This window comes from Engystomops pustulosus, chromosome 1, assembly GCF_040894005.1.
Source record: "Engystomops pustulosus chromosome 1, aEngPut4.maternal, whole genome shotgun sequence".
Lineage (NCBI taxonomy): Eukaryota > Metazoa > Chordata > Amphibia > Anura > Leptodactylidae > Engystomops > Engystomops pustulosus.
The window spans coordinates 287,341,089-287,363,253 of record NC_092411.1 but is presented as its reverse complement, the minus strand read 5'-3'; the positions used below and the strand labels follow the sequence as shown (position 1 = coordinate 287,363,253).

The window sequence follows — 22,165 nt, the reverse complement described above, 5'->3', positions numbered from 1 at the left end:
GTATGTAGTGAGCTTCCCCTAGTGGTGGTGTATAATCTGTATGTAGTGAGCTCCCCCTAGTGGTGGTGTATAATGTGTATGTAGTGATCTCCCCCTAGTGGTGGAGTGATCGTAGTGATCTCCCCCTAGTGGTGGAGGTGTATAATCTGTATGCAGCGATCTCTCCCTAGTGGTGGTGTATAATCTGTATGTAGTGATCTCCCCCTAGTGGTGGTGTATAATCTGTATGTAGTGATCTCCTCCTAGTGGTGGTGTATAATGTGTATGTAGTGAGCTTCCCCTAGTGGTGGTGTATAATCTGTATGTAGTGAGCTCCCCCTAGTGGTGGTGTATAATCTGTATGTAGTGAACTCCCTCTAGTGGTGGTGTATAATCTGTATGTAGTGATCTCCCCCTATTGGTGGTGTATAATCTGTATGTAGTGAGCTCCTCCTAGTGGTGGTGTATAATCTGTATGTAGTGAGCTCCCCCTAGTGGTGGTGTATAATCTGTATGTAGTGATCTCCTCCTAGTGGTGGTGTATAATCTGTATGTAGTGATCTCCTCCAAGTGGTGATGTATAATCTGTATGTAGTGATCTCCCCCTAGTGGTGGTGTATAATCTGTATATAGTGATCTCCCCCTAGTGGTGGTGTATAATCTGTATATAGTGATCTCCCACTAGTGGAGGTGTATAATCTGTATGTAGTGATCTCCCCCTAGTGGTGGTGTATAATCTGTATGTAGTGATCTCCCCCTAGTGGTGGTGTATAATCTGTATGTAGTGATCTCCTCCTAGTGGTGGTGTATAATCTGTATGTAGTGATCTCCCCCTAGTGGAGGTGTATAATCTGTATGCAGTGATCTCTCCCTAGTGGTGGTGTATAATCTGTATGTAGTGATCTCCCCCTAGTGGTGGTGTATAATATGTATGTAGTGATCTCCTCCTAGTGGTGATGTATAATCTGTATGTAGTGATCCCCCCCTAGTGGTGGTGTATAATCTGTATAAAGTGATCTCCCACTAGTGGAGGTGTATAATCTGTATGTAGTGATCTCCCCCTAGTGGTGGTGTATACTATGTATGTAGTGATCTCCCCCTAGTGGTGGTGTATAATCTGTATGTAGTGATCTCCTCCTAGTGGTGGTGTATAACCTGTATGTAGTGATCTCCCCCTAGTGGTGGTGTATAATCTGTATGTAGTAAGATCCTCCTAGTGGTGATGTATAATCTGTATGTAGTGATCTCCTCCTAGTGGTGGTGTATAATCTGTATGTAGTGATCTCCCCCTAGTGGTGGTGTATAATCTGTATGTAGTGATCTCCTCCTAGTGGTGGTGTATAATCTGTATGTAGTGATCTCCTCCTAGTGGTGGTGTATAATCTGTATGTAGCGAGCTTCCCCTAGTGGTGGTGTATAATGTGTGTGTAGTGATCTCCTCCTAGTGGTGGTGTATAATGTGTATGTAGTGATCTCCTCCTAGTGGTGGTGTATAATGTGTATGTAGTGATCTCCTCCTAGTGGTGGTGTATAATGTGTATGTAGTGAGCTCCCCCTAGTGGTGATGTATAATCTGTATGTAGTGATCTCCTCCTAGTGGTGGTGTATAATCTGTATGTAGTGATCTCCCCCTAGTGGTGGTGTATAATCTGTATGTAGTGATCTCCTCCTAGTGGTGGTGTATAATGTGTATGTAGTGATCTCCTCCTAGTGGTGGTGTATAATCTGTATGTAGTGATCTCCTCCTAGTGATGGTGTATAATCTGTATGTAGTGATCTCCTCCTAGTGGTGGTGTATAATCTGTATGTAGTGATCTCCCCCTAGTGGTGGTGTATAATCTGTATGTAGTGATCTCCTCCTAGTGGTGGTGCATAATCTGTATGTAGTGATCTCCTCCTAGTGGTGGTGTATAATCTGTATGTAGTGATCTCCCACTAGTGGAGGTGTATAATCTGTATGTAGTGATCTCCCCCTAGTGGTGGTGTATAATCTGTATGTAGTGATCTCCTCCTAGTGGTGGTGTATAATGTGCATGTAGTGATCTCCCCCTAGTGGTGGTGTATAATCTGTATGTAGTGATCTCCTCCTAGTGGTGGTGTATAATCTGTATGTAGTGAGCTCCCCCTAGTGGTGGTGTATAATCTGTATGTAGTGATCTCCTCCTAGTGTTGGTGTATAATCTGTATGTAGTGAGCTCCCCCTAGTGGTGGATGTAGGCAGACAATTTTATCATTTACAGTAAGGTGAAGAAATTCGCATTGTGTTTGATTCCAGCCTTAAAGTGGTTGTCCAAAAGATAATACTTATCTAGTGTAGTCTTTTGATTGTTGTGGTGTTTTACCGGTCAACCCCCAAATTATCTTATATCATGTTGATGGGAGGGTGTGTTATTTGGGGTAAAACTTCTTTAAGATGGTCTTATTTTTACTGGAGGTTTTAGAATGGTTGTTTGCACAAGTGCATGGGTTGTGTCATTGGTTCCTATATATAAAATTAACTACCACGGTGGTAGGAAATGGTACTGCAAGTAAAAAAAAAATTTTAATTAAAAGGTGGCCCTGTTGGCTTGTGGCTGGTACAGTGGTGAGAAATGGTACTGAAGGTAAATAATTTTAGAACTGTGAAGGAAGTGTCACATCAGGTGAAGATGGACATTGCTGGTTCTGTGCCTCATACATCACGCATGTGCTCCACACGAGCAGTTACATCATGCACACAGCACAGATGTTATTAGCCTAAGCAAAGTACACAAGGATGTCAGGAAAGATGGAAAACATGCACACAGCTTCTATCGGTGTTAATTTGCATACTGTTTTCCCATGAAGCATTGCTCCCCTCACAGGCGGATCTCCTTAATCAAGACCAACACTGAAACCTATAGACCACATAAAGATCAGTTGGTGAGTGCATCGTGCAGTTACACTGGGAAGGGGGTTAAGTGGGATCACGAAATACATATGTGCCCAACACCAGCATGCCCAAGGGAGCAGAGGGCACTTACCTTCTAGCTCCCCTCCAGGAGCAGAGATCTTGGACATGCTCAGGTAAGTGGTCCCGATGATGTCATTATGGGTGAGTCGGTCCCTACAAGAGTAAATCATAAAAACAGGGTAAATCCTCCTCTATCAGTTCGGCTGAGGGGTGGGGGCAATTCTGTGAATAAACGTAACAACCTAACAATAGACTTGGCCAACTTGAGAAGTCCTATACCTGGAGGTGGGCTCCCTGCCTGCTTACTCTCCCTGCCTGTCTCTAAGTCATTCACTCACACTCCTTGCACGTCTGTCTCTTTGTCTCTACCTCACTCTCCCTGCCTATCTCTCTATATCTCACTCTCCCTGCCTGTCTCTCTGTATCTCACTCTCCCTGCCCCTCTCTCACTCACTCTCCCTGCCTCTCTGTATCTCACTCTCCCTGCCTGTCTCTCTGTATCTCACTCTCCCTGCCTGTCTCTCTATATCTCACTCTCCCTGCCCCTCACTCACTCTCCCTGCCCGTCTCTCACTCACTCTCCCTGCCCGTCTCTCACTCACTCTCCCTGCCCGTCTCTCACTCACTCTCCCTGCCCGTCTCTCACTCACTCTCCCTGCCCGTCTCTCACTCACTCTCCCTGCCCGTCTCTCACTCACTCTCCCTGCCCGTCTCTCACTCACTCTCTGTGCCTGCCTGTCTCTCACTCACTCTCTGTGCCTGCCTTTCTCTAACTCATTCTTGCTGCCTGTCTCTCACTCACTCTCCCTGCCCGTCTCTCACTCACTCTCCCTGCCCGTCTCTCACTCACTCTCTGTGCCTGCCTGTCTCTCACTAACTCTCCCTGCCTGTCTCTCTCTAACTCATTCTTTCTGCCTGTCTCTCACTCATTCTCTACCTGTCTCTCAATCACTCTCCCTGCTTGTTTCTCTGTCTCTCAATCACTCTCCCTGCCTGTCTTTGTTTCTCACTCACTCTCCCTGTCTGTCTCTCACTCACACATGCTCCCTGCCTGTCTCGCTGTATCCCTATTCATCTTACCTCACACATAAGCGTCTTATACTCATTGGGGCAGATTTACTTACCCGGTCCATTCGTGATCCAGCGGCGCGTTCTCTGTGGAGGATTCGGGTCCGTCCGGGATTCACTAAGGTAGTTCCTCCGATGTCCACCAGGTGTTGCTGCTGCGCTGAAGTTCATTGGAATGCACTGGAGTTCACCGTCCTCCGCTGGGTGCAGGTAAGCACGTGTCAAGCAACACTTTTATTTTTTTTTAGATACGGCGGTTTTTCCGAATCCATCGGGTTTTTGTACGGCCACGCAAATCGGAAATTTTCAGATAACGCATCGGCAAAACGCGATTCGGGCCCTTAGTAAATGGCCCCCATCGTGTGGCAGAATGTAAACCAATCATGGCTCAGCTCACCACCAATCATGGCTAACTACCACAGCAGCAGCAGAAAATGGCTCCTGTAAAAAGTGGATTTTGGAAAGAATGGGGTGAATATTTCTATTTAAAATCTAGCCTATGACTAGTTGTGCAAAATTTGGTGATTATAAATGCAATGGTGCAGATTCCTTTAGCGGACATACATGCAAACACTGGTATATAAATTAGATTCCCTAGCATCGGTGGAGGTGTGCCCTGTTCAGTTGCTCCCTCCCATGTACTCCTCCCCAAGTTCCATGCCTCTTCTCAGCATGTCAGTTGACCAGAGTGACATCATCACAGATCTTTTAGCCTTCTAACATTAGCACTGTACACCATGCATATATCTGATCACATGAAATCACAGAAGCCTCCATGGAGGCTGCTGTGATTCCTGTCATCAGATACATACATGGGGTAGACGTTGCAGATGTAACATGACCTTTGATGACATCATCCTGGTCACATGACTTTAAGTGCCCAATAAGGTAACAGAGGTCTCCATACAGCAGAATATCTTTGAATTAGGAAGAAGGAGACAGGGTAATGCAAGTAAATTTTGCAGGATTCACTTAGTGTGATGGACTCACATCAGGTGAGTTGTATATAAGTTTACAAACTGATTTTTGTAACATTGCAGCCATGGGAAGGAACCATTTGGGCATAAGGGCGATGCTTTTTAATCATATTTTTCAATGAAGCCTTTTTTTTTGAGTGGGTTAATTTGCATGACCGGTTCTCTTTAAATTCCGATTCACATTTGTTCCCCTGGTGGCTGCTGGTGAAACAACACCCTTTGCTGCACAAGTGGCCAGCCTGATGAAGGGCCTATGTTGGTACATTCTGCCACAATTTCCATTAGATGGTCACACTAGGAATACCGAAGATGTAGTAGAGCTGGGGTTGTCACTGAGATGTTCCTTTTCTCTTACATGTATGATAATGTAAATACCCAGCATGCCCCACAGTCCATCCCTTACAACCTGCAGGCACTATCTCGGGGTCCCTGATCACTCACCAGTCCGTGAGCCGGATCCTCATCTTCTCGCACATAGACGGGAACTAGGAGGGAAATATTACACAGTGATGATGTGCAGCCTCACATGACATGAGAGAGGGGAGGGCTAAAGAACAGCGGGGGTGGTACCATTGGCGGCCAATCAGGTTATGGGAGTTACAGTCTGACATTCTGATAGGCCTGTACCATTGGTGGAAGGGGGGGGGTTACATCTCGTGGTTTATCTAATTGTAACTCTTGAGGGGATACAAGTGGTGGCAGATACAGGCAGGTTACAGCCTGACCCCCAAGTCCAGCATCCACCGAGGCATCTGGGGTCACACTGAAGCTTTGCCCATTTTCACATTACAAATAGGAGAAGAGCAGCGATATTCTAGGGGAACACTTAGAACATGGAGAAGCTGGGATTGGGATATGTCTGGGGCACTATAACTGGCAGAATTATTGTCCAATATGAGAGTTTATGAAAAATTCTAAATTGTAGATGGGAAACTTATGTAAAGCATCGAGACTGAGGCATTTATACGGGTACAATTTCTGGAACAATATTGGTGGGGACACTATGGGCCGGACACTGAGGGGGACATTATAGATGGGACATTGAGAGAGATACCATGGACGGGGCATTGAGGGGGACAACAAGGATGGGACATTTAAGGAGACAGTATAGATGGGACATTGAGGGTGGGAGACACTGTGGATGGGACATTAAGGGGGACAATATAAATGGGACACAGAGGGACACCTTGGATGGGACATTGAGGAGGACACTATAGATAGGACATTGAGAGGGACACCATGAATGGTACATTGAGGGGGGCACCATAGGTGGGACATTGAGGGGGACTCCTTGGGAGGGTCATAGAGGGGGGCACTATAGATATGACATTGAGAGGGACACCATGAATGGTACATTGAGGGGGCACTATAGATGAGACATTAATGGGAATACCTTGGATAGGACATTGAGGGGGACAATATAGATAGGACATTGAGGGGGTCACTATAGTTGGGACATCGAGAGGGACATCATGGATGGAAATTGGGGGGGACACCATGGATGGAAATTGGGGGGGACACCATGGGTGTGACATTGAGGGGGAAACTATAGTTGGGACATTGAGGTGGACACCATGGATGGGACATTGAGGGGGACATCATGGATGGGACATTGAGGGGGACACTATAGTTAGGGCATTAATAGGGACATCATGGATGGGACATTGAGGGTTACACCATAAATGGGACATTGAGAAGGACCCCTTGGAGGAAACACTGAGGGGGGCACCATGGATGGGACATTTAGGGGGGACACCTTGGGAGAGACATTGATAAGGGCACTATAGATGAGACATTAATGGGGACACCTTGGATAGGACATTGAGGGGGGCACTATAGATAGGACATATCACAGACCCTCCGCCCACTACTCACCCTGATGGGTAAGGTGATGCTCTGGTTCCACTGAGGGTTGGCGTTCTTCTCCAATATCTTACTGTAAGTCTACGATGCACAAGAAAATAAAGGGTTCAGACGACTCTGAGGACATGAGACGGTTTGTGTAACTTTGGGAGAATTTTAATAAATCTGCCCCAATGTTTCCATTGTCTTGGCAATAATCCCAATGTCTCCTACTGAAACATGTGACAGGTCCCATATGTCACATTATACACCACACGAGCCGCACATCATTGCTAAACCTTCTATAAATGAGATTCATGGAACACAAGGTCCGATCTCCCGCAGGAGACCATAGAGATCTATAGACGTGCATGTAGCACCCCCTGCTGGGGACATAGGATACTGCACAAGTTCCATCCAACACATCAACTTGTACTAAACATCAGGGACCCAAAAATAAGGAGTTTAAGATGAAGCTTATATTTCTGCTCTTACTATAGAAAGAGTCTCTCAGGTTATATATCAGATACTCCAAAGTGTAGGGTGGGGGCCCGAGCTCTGGGACCTCCCCTGAGAATGAAGCTTCTTCAGCGCTCACATGAGCAGGGGACTTGCTGAGGTCCTGGGTGCTCATGGGTGGCATCTACCAATACTCCAGGACCATGAGGACGGGCACTCACCATCTTCCCGGCAAAGCTGACTTCTACAAAAGGATCCACCAGGTTCTTTTTGTTGCTGTCGATCCCGAATATTTGCTTCACGTTGTCCAGAACAGCGTCATCCACTGAGGGTGAGGAGAGAACAAGATGTGGGTGATGGAGGAAAACTTGGAGAACAGGATAAAAGTCTAGCTACTACCAGTATATCATTATACACCACCAGTAGGGGGAGCTCATTACATACAGATTATACACCACCACTAGGGGGAGCTCATTACATACAGATTATACACCACCACTAGGAGGAGATCACTACTTACAGATTATACACCACCACTAGGAGGAGATCACTACATACAGATTATACACCACCACTAGGAGGAGATCACTACATACACATTATACACCACCACTAGAAGGAGATCACTACATACATATTATACACCACCACTAGGAGGAGATCCCTACATACAGATTATACACCACCACTAGGGGGAGATCACTACATACAGATTATACACAACCACTAGGGGGAGATCACTACATACAGATTATACACAACCACTAGGGGGAGATCACTACATACACATTATACACCACCACTAGGGGGAGCTCACTACATACAGATTATACACCACCACTAGGGGGAGCTCATTACATACAGATTATACACCACCACTAGGGGGCGCTCATTACATACAGATTATACACCACCACTAGGAGGAGATCACTACATACAGATTATACACCACCACTAGGGGGAGCTCACTACATACACATTATACACCACCACTAGGAGGAGATCACTACATACAGATTATACACCACCACTAGGAGGAGATCACAACATACAGATTATACACCACCACTAGGGGTAGATCACTACATACAGATTATACACCACCACTAGGGGGAGCTCACTACATACAGATTATACACCACCACTAGGGGGAGATCACTACATACAGATTATACACCACCACTAGGGGGAGATTACTACATACAGATTATACACCACCACTAGGGGGAGATTACTACATACAGATTATACACCACCACTAGGGGGAGATTACTACATACAGATTATACACCACCACTAGGGGGAGATTACTACATACAGATTATACACCACCACTAGGGGGAGATTACTACATACAGATTATACACCACCACTAGGGGGAGATTACTACATACAGATTATACACCACCACTAGGGGGAGATCACTACATACAGATTATACACCACCACTAGGGGGAGATTACTACATACAGATTATACACCACCACTAGGGGGAGATTACTACATACAGATTATACACCACCACTAGGGGGAGATCACTACATACAGATTATACACCACCACTAGGGGGAGATCACTACATACAGATTATACACCACCACTAGGGGGAGATTACTACATACAGATTATACACCCCCACTAGGGGGAGATTACTACATACAGATTATACACCACCACTAGGAGGAGATCACTACATACACATTATACACCACCACTAGGAGGAGGTCACTACATACACATTATACACCACCACTAGGGGGAGATCACTACATACAGATTATACACCACCACTAGGAGGAGCTCACCATATACAGATTATACACCACCACTAGGGGGAGATGACTACATACAGATTATACACCACCACTAGGGGGAGATCACTACATACAGATTATACACCACCACTAGGGGAGATCACTAAATACACATTATACACCACCACTAGGGGGAGATCACTACATACAGATTATACACCACCACTAGGAGGAGATCACTACATGAAGATTATACAGCCACCACTAGGGGGAGCTCACTATATACAGATTATACACCACCACTAGGAGGAGATCACTACATACAGATTATACACCACCACTAGGGGGAGATGACTACATACAGATTATACACCACCACTAGGAGGAGCTCACCATATACAGATTATACACCACCACTAGGGGGAGATCACTACATACAGATTATACACCACCACTAGGGGAGATCACTACATACACATTATACACCACCACTAGGGGGAGATCACTACATGCAGATTATACACCACCACTAGGAGGAGCTCACCATATACAGATTATACACCACCACTAGGAGGAGATCACTACATACAGATTATACACCACCACTAGGAGGAGATCACTACATACAGATTATACACCGACACTAGACGGAGATCACTACATACAGATTATACACCACCACTAGGAGGAGATCACTACATACAGATTATACACCACCACTAGGGGAGATCACTACATACAGATTATACACCACCACTAGGGGAAGATCCCTACATACAGATTATACACCACCACTAGGAGGAGATCACTACATACAGATTATACACCACCACTAGGAGGAGATCACTACATACAGATTATACACCACCACTAGGGGGAGATCACTACATACAGATTATACACCACCACTAGGAGGAGATCACTACATACAGATTATACACCACCACTAGGGGGAGATCACTACATACAGATTATACACCACCACTAGGAGGAGATCACTACATACAGATTATACACCACCACTAGGAGGAGATCACTACATACAGATTATACACCACCACTAGGGGGAGATCACTACATACAGATTATACACCACCACTAGGAGGAGATCACTACATACAGATTATACACCACCACTAGGAGGAGATCACTACATACAGATTATACACCACCACTAGACGGAGATCACTACATACAGATTATACACCACCACTAGGGGGAGATCACTACATACAGATTATACACCACCACTAGGGGGAGATCCCTACATACAGATTATACACCACCACTAGGAGGAGATCACTACATACAGATTATACACCACCACTAGACGGAGATCACTACATACAGATTATACACCACCACTAGGGGGAGATCACTACATACACATTATACACCACCACTAGGGGGAGACCACTACATACACATTATACACCACCACTAGGAGGAGATCACTACATACAGATTATACACCACCACTAGGAGGAGATCACTACATACATATTATAAACCAACACTAGGAGGAGATCACTAGATACAGATTATACACCACCACTAGGAGGAGATCACTACATACAGATTATACACCACCACTAGGGGGAGATCACTACATACAGATTATACACCACCACTAGGAGGAGATCACTACATACAGATTATACACCACCACTAGGAGGAGATCACTACATACAGATTATACACCACCACTAGGAGGAGCTCACTACATACACATTATACACCACCACTAGGGGGAGATCACTACATACAGATTATACACCACCACTAGGGGGAGATCCCTACATACAGATAATACACCACCACTAGGAGGAGATCACTACATACAGATTATACACCACCACTAGGAGGAGATCACTACATACAGATTATACACCACCACTAGGGGGAGATCACTACATACAGATTATACACCACCACTAGGAGGAGATTACTACATACAGATTATACACCACCACTAGGGGGAGATCACTACATACAGATTATACACCACCACTAGGAGGAGATCACTACATACAGGTTATACACCACCACTTGGGGGAGATCACTACATACTGATTATACACCATCACTAAGAGGAGATCACTACATACAGATTATACACCACCACTAGGGGGAGATCACTACATACAGATTATACACCACCACTAGGGGGAGATCACTACATACAGATTATACACCACCACTAGGAGGAGCTCACCATATAAAGATTATACACCACCACTAGGGGGAGATGACTACATACAGATTATACACCACCACTAGGGGGAGATCACTACATACAGATTATACACCACCACTAGGGGAGATCACTAAATACACATTATACACCACCACTAGGGGGAGATCACTACATGAAGATTATACAGCCACCACTAGGGGGAGCTCACTGTATACAGATTATACACCACCACTAGGAGGAGATCACTACATACAGATTATACACCACCACTAGGGGGAGATGACTACATACAGATTATACACCACCACTAGGAGGGGCTCACCATATACAGATTATACACCACCACTAGGGGGAGATCACTACATACAGATTATACACCACCACTAGGGGAGATCACTACATACACATTATACACCACCACTAGGGGGAGATCACTACATGCAGATTATACACCACCACTAGGAGGAGCTCACCATATACAGATTATACACCACCACTAGGAGGAGATCACTACATACAGATTATACACCACCACTAGGAGGAGATCACTACATACAGATTGTACACCACCACTAGGAGGAGATCACTACATACAGATTATACACCACCACTAGGGGAGATCACTACATACAGATTATACACCACCACTAGGGGGAGATCCCTACATACAGATTATACACCACCACTAGGAGGAGATCACTACATACAGATTATACACCACCACTAGGAGGAGATCACTACATACAGATTATACACCACCACTAGGGGGAGATCACTACATACAGATTATACACCACCACTAGGAGGAGATCACTACATACAGATTATACACCACCACTAGGGGGAGATCACTACATACAGATTATTCACCACCACTAGGAGGAGATCACTACATACAGATTATACACCACCACTAGGGGGATATCACTACATACAGATTATACACCACCACTAGGGGGAGCTCACTACATACAGATTATACACCACCACTAGGGGGAGCTCACTACATACAGATTATACACCACCACTAGGGGGAGATCACTACATACAGATTATACACCACCACTAGGAGGAGATCACTACATACACATTATACACCACCACTAGGAGAAGATCACTACATACAGATTATACACCACCACTAGGAGGAGCTCACCATATACAGATTATACACCACAACTAGGGGGAGATCACTACATACAGATTATACACCACCACTAGGGGGAGATCACTACATACAGATTATACACCACCACTAGGAGGAGATCACTACATACAGGTTATACACCACCACTAGGGGGAGATCACTACATACAGATTATACACCACCACTAGGGGGAGATCACTACATACAGATTATACACCACCTCTAGGGGGAGCTCACTACATACAGATTATACACCACCACTAGGGGGAGATCACTACATACAGATTATACACCACCACTAGGAGGAGATCACTACATACACATTATACACCACCACTAGGAGAAGATCACTACATACAGATTATACACCACCACTAGGGGGAGCTCACTACATACAGATTATACACCACCACTAGGGGGAGATCACTACATACACATTATACACCACCACTAGGAGAAGATCACTACATACAGATTATACACCACCACTAGGAGGAGCTCACCATATACAGATTATACACCACCACTAGGGGGAGATCACTACATACAGATTATACACCACCACTAGGGGGAGATCACTACATACAGATTATACACCACCACTAGGAGGAGATCACTACATACAGGTTATGCACCACCACTAGGGGGAGATCACTACATACAGATTATACACCACCACTAGGGGGAGATCACTACATACAGATTATACACCACCACTAGGAGGAGATCACTACATACAGGTTATACACCACCACTAGGAGGAGCTCACTACATACAGATTATACACCACCACTAGGAGATCACTACATACAGATTATACACCACCACTAGGAGGAGATCACTACATACAGATTATACACCACCACTAGACGGAGATCACTACATACAGATTATACACCACCAGTAGGGGGAGATCACTACATACACATTATACACCACCACTAGGAGGAGATCACTACATACACATTATACACCACCACTAGGAGGAGATCACTACATGCAGATTATACACCACCACTAGGAGGAGCTCACTACATACAGATTATACACCACCACTAGGGGGAGATCACTACATACACATTATACACCACCACTAGGAGGAGATCACTACATACAGATTATACACCACCACTAGGAGGAGATCACTACATACAGATTATACACCACCACTAGGGGGCGATCACTACATACACATTATACACCACCACTAGGGGGAGATCACTACATACACATTATACACCACCCCTAGGAGGAGCTCACTACATACATTTTATACACCACCACTAGGAGGAGATCACTACATACAGATTATACACCACCACTAGGAGGAGATCACTACATACAGATTATACACCACCACTAGGAGGAGATCACTACATACAGATTATACACCACCACTAGGGGGAGATCACTACATACAGATTATACACCACCACTAGGGGGAGATCACTACATACAGATTATACACCACTACAAGGGGGAGCTCACTACATACAGATTATACACCACCACTAGGGGGAGATCACTACATACACATTATACACCACCACTAGGGGGAGATCACTACATACACATTATACACCACCACTAGGAGGAGATCACTACATACAGATTATACACCACCACTAGGGGGAGATCACTACATACACATTATACACCACCACTAGGAGGAGCTCACTACATACACATTATACACCACCACTAGGAGGAGATCACTACATACAGATTATACACCACCACTAGGGGGAGATCACTACATACAGATTATACACCACTACAAGGGGGAGCTCACTACATACAGATTATACACCACCACTAGGGGGAGATCACTACATACACATTATACACCACCACTAGGGGGAGATCACTACATACACATTATACACCACCACTAGGGGGAGATCACTACATACACATTTTACACCACCACTAGGAGGAGATCACTACATACAGATTATACATCACCACTAGGAGGAGATCACTACATACACATTATACACCACCACTAGGGGGAGATCACTACATACAGATTATACACCACCACTAGGAGGAGATCACTACATACAGATTATACACCACCACTAGGAGGAGCTCACTTCATACAGATTATACACCACCACTAGGGGGAGATCACTACATACAGATTATACACCACCACTAGGGGGAGATCACTACATACACATTATACACCACCACTAGGGGGAGATCACTACATACAGATTATACACCACCACTAGGGGGAGATCACTACATACAGATTATACACCACCACTAGGAGGAGATCACTACATACAGATTATACACCACCACTAGGGGGAGCTCACTACATACAGATTATACACCACCACTAGGGAGGAGATCACTACATACACATTATACACCACCACTAGGGGGAGATCACTACATACACATTATACACCACCACTAGGGGGAGATCACTACATACACATTATACACCACCACTAGGGGGAGATCACTACATACACATTATACACCACCACTAGGAGGAGATCACTACATACAGATTATACATCACCACTAGGAGGAGATCACTACATACACATTATACACCACCACTAGGGGGAGATCACTACATACAGATTATACACCACCACTAGGGGGAGATCACTACATACAGATTATACACCACCACTAGGGGGAGATCACTACATACAGATTATACACCACCACTAGGAGGAGCTCACCATATACAGATTATACACCACCACTAGGGGGAGATCACTACATACAGATTATACACCACCACTAGGGGAGATCACTACATACAGATTATACACCACCTCTAGGAGGAGCTCACTACATACAGATTATACACCACCACTAGGAGGAGCTCACTACATACAGATTATACACCACCACTAGGGGGAGATCACTACATACACATTATACATCACCACTAGGGGGAGCTCACTACATACACATTATACACCACCACTAGGAGGAGATCACTACATACAGATTATACACCACCACTAGGAGGAGATCACTACATACAGATTATACACCACCACTAGGGGGAGATCACCATCATAACTTACTCTGAGGCAAATCTTCTGCGCGGTAGACTCTCAGTGTGAGATGAGCCCCACGTAGCGCCACTCCTGCCGGACGCAGCAGGTTCCCCTCAATATCCTCTTTATCCTCTATAGATTCCTTCTTTTCCAGCTGTGGATGAAAGTGATTTATTCCTCAGGATTATTATAGACAGGAGAAGGAGCGGCATCAGAAATCACGGGAACCTCCTACTATAAGATAATAGCTACACACATGTAAAATATATATATATATATATCTGAGCTGTGACACTATAGGACCCAGAGCTGTGGTACCGGTGCAGGAAGTGGCTGGGGCCCTGCGGAGCCGCTGGTTCTGGAGTAGTGCTGGCGGGTGACATGTTATTAGGTGTATAGTGCATGTTATACTCACCGGACTCTCATCCCCGGGGCCCAGGACGTGGAGGCTGACCTTCAAGTAACCCTTGGCCCCTGCAGAGAAATCCTCGGGGTCGGAGAGCAGCAGCCACTTCTTCAGGAAGGCGTGTTCTAAGGACAGAAGAGCGAGATACCAGGACCCTATAATTACTACCCTCATAATGGGAAAGCTGGGGGATAACCAGTGTGACTCCCCACTAGTGTAAAGTACACCCCGACACAGGTTATGCTATATGTGGGGGGATACACAATAGAAAAGCAGGTACAGTATAAATGTACAGGACATTCACAGTACAGTATACAAGCTCTTATACCTCTTGTGTCACTCCATCATCCTCATAGACTGTAAGCTCTTGTGTCACCCCTTCATCCTCATAGGCTGTAAGCTCTTGTGTCACCCCTCATCCTCATAGACTGTAAGCTCTTGTGTCATCCCCTCATCCTCATAGACTGTAAGCTCTTGTGTCACCCTCATCCTCATAGACTGTAAGCTCTTGTGTCCCCCCCTCATCCTCATAGACTGTAAGCTCTTGTGTCACCCCCTCATCCTCATAGACTGTAAGCTCTTGTGTCCCCCCCTCATCCTCATAGACTGTAAGCTCTTGTGTCACCCCCCTCATCCTCATAGACTGTAAGCTCTTGTGTCCCTGCTCATCCTCATAGACTGTAAGCTCTTGTGTCACCCCCTCATCCTCATAGGCTGTAAGCTCTTGTGTCACCCCTCATCCTCATAGACTGTAAGCTCTTGTGTCATCCCCTCATCCACATAGACTGTAAGCTCTTGTGTCACCCCCTCATCCACATAGACTGTAAGCTCTTGTGTCACCCCTCATCCTCATAGACTGTAAGCTCTTGTGTCACCCCTCATCCTCATAGACTGTAAGCTCTTGTGTCTCCCCCTCATTCTCAGAGACTGTAAGCTCTTGTGTCACCCCCTCATCCTCATAGACTGTAAGCTCTTGTGTCTCCCCCTCATTCTCAGAGACTTTAAGCTCTTGTGTCACCCCCTCATCCTCATAGACTGTAAGCTCTTGTGTCACCCCCTCATCCTCATAGACTGTAAGCTCTTGTGTCACCCCCTCATCCTCATAGACCATAAGCTCTTGTGTCACCCCCTCATCCTCATAGACTGTAATCTCTTGTGTCACCCCCTCATCCTCATAGACTGTAATCTCTTGTGTCACCCCCTCATCCTCATAGACCATAAGCTCTTGTGTCACCCCCTCATCCTCATAGACTGTAATCTCTTGTGTCTCCCCCTCATCCTCATAGACTGTAATCTCTTGTGTCACCCCCTCATCCTCATAGACTGTAAGCTCTTGTGTCACCCCCTCATCCTCATAGGCTGTAAGCTCTTGTGTCACCCCCTCATCCTCATAGGCTGTAAGCTCTTGTGTCACCCCCTCATCCTCATAGACTGTAAGCTCTTGTGTCACCTCCTCATCCTCATAGACTGTAAGCTCTTGTGTCACCTCCTCATCCTCATAGACTGTAAGCTCTTGTGTCCTCCCTCATCCTCATAGACTGTAAGCTCTTGTGTCACCCCCTCATCCCCATAGTCTGTAAGCTCTTGTGTCACCTCCTCATCCTCATAGACTGTAAGCTCTTGTGTCCCCCCCTCATCCTCATAGACTGTAAGCTCTTGTGTCACCCCCTCATCCTCATAGACTGTAAGCTCTTGTGTCACCCCCCTCATCCCCATAGACTGTAAGCTCTTGTGTCACCCCCCTCATCCCCATAGACTGTAAGCTCTTGTGTCACCCCCTCATCCTCATAGACTGGAGTCTGTATATATATGGAGATGCTGTATGTATGAGGCTCCTATTTCCAGTGAAATTCATCTACTCATCCCTAGTAGCAGCCATTACTGGATCAGCACGTACTGGGTTCTCCATAGATCATCCCGACATCCATCTGTAGGGGGCGAAAGCAGAACACGACCAGTCACATGTAGCATCATCTCCTCCGCACCTCCACTATTTCTTATACTGAGGCTCCCCATGTTCTGAGAAGAAGCACAAGTCCTGCTCTCCTTCCCAAACATGAAGCGATAAACAGCGTCTGCCGGATCTGAATGTTTAGCCATCACAAGGGACCTTACATGACCCCAGATTGGCCAATTGGGATGGTCAATAAACATGAACCCGGGGGTCTCACTGAGGAGGCATGAGGTTCCTATCTGTCCCATCAGGCTCTGTATAGAGACTGATCAGGGACAGTAAGATAAGGCTGGTACCAGGATGGACCATAAGTGACCTTACAACACGACACGCGAGGGACTCACCCGGAATTCTCCAATCACAGAATCCGTCCGGAGCGAGCGCGAGTCTAAGACCTGCCAGTATGGAAAATGTATAGTATAAGGAGAGGAAAAAATTATAGAGGGATCCTCATGTCCTGCTCCGAATACTCGAATACTCACAGTCAGGAACACCGGCTCATCGAAGAGATCAGCAGGAGACTCAAAGAAGTTGAAGAAAAATGTCTAAAAAGAACCAAAAATTACACCAAGGAGTGATGACCCCACCCAGAAGACCACCAGAGTCCCCCCACAGATGTTACCTCGTCAAAGAGCGGACTGTTCCCCTTCCGGATCCGCGTTCTTTTGGTCTGTCCGGCCACCGTCACCTTCACAACCGGTTTAATGTTGATGCCGAGCAGCTGCCGCCCCTCAATCACCCGAACTCGGATCTGAAGAGACAATTGGTGAGAAGTGTCAGCTCCCTGGTTGCTTTGTAGGAGGAGATCCCTCAGCGGTCTTGGGTCCTGAAGGTACGTCAGCTTTGACTTTCTGTAAGGTTTGTAGACCATTGTCCTCGTCTATGGTGTGATACCCACAAGCAAGTCCTGGATTTGGTAGACTAAGGGTCACTCTATGGTCCTCGTCTCTGGTGTGATACCCACCTTCAGGTCCTGGAGTTTGTAGACTACGGGTCATTCTATGGTCCTGAGCTCTGGTGTGATACCCACCTTTAGGTCCTGGGGTTTGTAGACTATGGGTCACTCTATGGTTCTCGTATATTATGTGTTACTCACCTGGAAGTCCTGGGGTTTGTAGACTATGGGTCATTCTATGGTCCTCATCTCTAATGTGATACCCACCTTCAGGTCCTGGAGTTTGTAGACTACGGGTCACTCTATGGTCCTGATCTCTTGTGTGATACCCACCTGAATGTCCTGGAGTTTGTACACTATGGGTCACTCTATGGTCCTCGTCTCTGAGGTGATACCCACCTGCAAGTCCTGGGGTTTGTAGTCTATGGGTCACTCTATGGTTCTCGTATATTATGTGTTACTTACCTGGAAGTCCTGGGGTTTGTAGACTATGGGTCAGTCTATGGTTCTCGTCTCTGGTGTGATACCCACTTTCAGGTCCTGGAGTTTGTAGACTATGGGTCAGTCTATGGTTCTCGTATCTTATGTGTTACTTACCTGGAAGTCCTGGGGTTTGTTTGACAGCTGTTTTTTGGGTGCGCTCTTCTTCCTCCGGCCGCCCTGCACAGGGAGCATCGCTGCAGTTTTCTTGGGAAGACTGGGCTGCTCTGACCCCGGCATAAGGGACGTTGTCTCCCCCTCATCTCCGGTGCCGGCCTGGTCTTCTGTGTCCTCCTCCATGGTGGTATCTGGACACATCATTCCAACACACAATACAAGAAACCAGAGGTTTGATTATCAATGTGACCACAGGAGGGCGCTATAACAGTACTCATTGAGAAGGTGTGACGCCACAGGAGATGCTATTCACTAATATATCACTATTTAAATGAAGTAATGAATATATAACCACATATGAGGTATATACACGATACATTAACGGTTAACCCATCTAACATCATACGGGGGGGAAGGGGGGACATACCAAACTGCAGCTGACTGACGGTGTCCACATCACTGAGAGATGGCGTTGGCTCCCTCATTGCCGGCACATTGGATGGTGGAGGATACACAGGTGCTGCCCCCGGGGGTGGAAAGTAGGAAATCTGAAGAGTCAATGTGGCCTGAAAAAAGGGAGATGAGACATTTAACTCTTCATTACTAGAGAGGTACCAAAAGATGAAAAACCCCACCATCTCCCCAAATGTCTTCACTCCCCAGCTCTTCATCCACACTGTACTAAAGAGCCATCTCCATTCTATTGGGGGGGTAGATGGGTGCCCCAACCATGAGGTGAGTTGAAACTCTTGCCTCAGGCAGCACCATCTGCAGCAACATTGGGGCAGCATCTAGGGAGCAGTCACCTGCTACAAAGCAGAACTTTTTGACACTCCAAAATAGCGTTTCAGATGTCAGCAAGAGCGAGAGACACTGCATGGAGAACCCAAGTACTAAAACCATAATCTGATACATTACTGCTGGATGTGGTGGAGGTAGTGCTGTTCTATAGCTCGTCTCCAGCAGCAGAAGGTTTAGGTTCACCCCTGGAGGTAATCCTGTGACTCCTGGGCCCCCCCTTCTTGCTGGGCCCATAACTGAAGCTCCAGTATTCCCCACCAAATGCCAGCCCTGTGTGTAGGGAAAGGAACCCTGAGGAAGAACTTCTGACAACTAAGCATTTACCAAAACTGTATGTATTATCTGTCTTGCTGTAATGTATCATCTATACGGTGAGAATCTACCAAAACCTTCAACAAACTTTGTTAAATAAAACCGCTAGTCCTGTTTGTACATGTGTAGTAATACAGTATCTGACCACTATCTGACTTGTATTCTGGAGTGTTTAGCAGATTTCCCCTCTGCAACCTCTATCTGTAATTCTCAGGTGTCTCAGAGCTGGAGGTTGTTAGCTGCTATGATGTCTCCCATATACTACACATAGAAAGTAGAGGAGAATCTGCAGCATAACTTGCATAGATAACCATCAGCAGGATCATATAAGACATCATTAAGAATCCCTGGCCTGTAAAGAAGGGAATAAAGCACTTTGGAGGAGATAGAAACTTACTTTTATCTCCAGCAGCTTCTATCTGAGCTGCTCTCTCTTGTCTCTCACTCAGGACCATCAGCATGATGATACAGGACATCATACAACAGTGCTGCTCTGTATTGCTGAGAATAAAGCACTTTGTGTCAGATAGAAACTTACTGGTATCTCCAGCAGCTTCTATCTGAACTGGTCTCTCTTGTCTCTCTCTCTCTCTCTCAGGACTATCAGTATGATGATACAGGACATCATACATCAGTGTTTCTCTGTACTGATGAGAATAAAGCACTTGGGGTGAGCTAGAGACTTACTATTATCTGCAGCAGCCTCTATTTGTGCCTGTTCTCCCCCTCCCCTCTCTATAGACTTCTGTGTAATCGGATGCCCTATGAGCTGCAGTGAGAAGGAGCCAGATAAGTGGAGAAGGAAGCATTTTCCTCCCCTAGAGCTTCTTACTATTGGTCTCTGCACAGTTGGCTGAGATGTTATTGCCCCTTTAAGTGACTGTGGGGGAGACTTTGCTGTGATGTCCTTCCATGATACCAGTGATACATGTAACATGCGGGGAGGGAGAGGGGTGCATAGTGTGAGCCACATCCCGTGTACAGTCCCCGGCCACAGGGACCTCCCAGAATAAACAGTCACATTCTCTACATATTCCGGAGATATTGTTATTCCATCCATCCCGGCCTCCGGAGAAGAGGAATATAACAGGATTAACCCCCGCACTGCTTCTTACAGACACTGGCAGGGCATATACCTGGAGAGTACAGAGAGGGGGTGCTGCAGCGTGTACCCCAGCTCCACATCACAGGGGTATATAGATAAAGGACAGGGGCAGGGACCCTCTCCCCCCTTCCCCTAGTGAATATCTTCAGATCAGTCCTGGATCCCGGTCACTGCTGACTCATCACAATATCACATTCCATGTCCAGAAATGGAAGAGCGATCCACAGCGCGAGGAAAACCAGATGCCGCTCCTCCAGTACTGCACCGGGAGCCGGCACAATGTGTATTACACCCAGGGATAGCACCGAGCGGGGGCTGGTGTCACACTGGTCCCTAGTGATATGATACAGTCCTTGGTGATATGATATAGTCCCTGGTGATATGATAAGGTCCCTGGTGATATGATAAGGTCCCTGGTGATATGATAAGGTCCCTGGTGATATGATACAGTCCCTGGTGATATGATATAGTCCCTGGTGATATGATATGGTCCCTGGTGATATGATATAGTCTCTGATGATATGATACAGTCTCTGATGATATGATATGGTCCCTGGTGATATGATATGGTCCCTGGTGATATGATATAGTCTCTGATGATATGATACAGTCTCTGATGATATGATATGGTCCCTGGTGATATGATATGGTCCCTGGTTATATGATATAGTCTCTGGTGATGTGATATGGTTCCTGGTTATATGATAT

General features: G+C 46.0%; 1 protein-coding gene across 7 annotated transcripts in view; it reads right to left on the bottom strand.

Moving 5' to 3' along the window:
- The window catches only part of DYSF (dysferlin), a 173,496-nt gene that overhangs the window by 115,102 nt on the left and 36,229 nt on the right, over positions 1–22,165 (bottom strand). For all 7 annotated transcript variants that reach the window (XM_072126385.1, XM_072126387.1, XM_072126390.1 and 4 more), the window contains exons 5-16: positions 19,667–19,805; positions 19,240–19,430; positions 18,370–18,498; positions 18,230–18,292; positions 18,092–18,142; positions 17,691–17,721; positions 15,803–15,918; positions 15,415–15,541; positions 7,479–7,582; positions 6,832–6,900; positions 5,398–5,441; positions 2,982–3,064 (exon numbers count right to left, since the gene is read on the bottom strand). In XM_072126385.1, the coding sequence (XP_071982486.1) occupies positions 2,982–3,064; positions 5,398–5,441; positions 6,832–6,900; positions 7,479–7,582; positions 15,415–15,541; positions 15,803–15,918; positions 17,691–17,721; positions 18,092–18,142; positions 18,230–18,292; positions 18,370–18,498; positions 19,240–19,430; positions 19,667–19,805 (1,147 nt within the window). The remainder of the gene's footprint in view (positions 1–2,981; positions 3,065–5,397; positions 5,442–6,831; positions 6,901–7,478; positions 7,583–15,414; positions 15,542–15,802; positions 15,919–17,690; positions 17,722–18,091; positions 18,143–18,229; positions 18,293–18,369; positions 18,499–19,239; positions 19,431–19,666; positions 19,806–22,165) is intronic.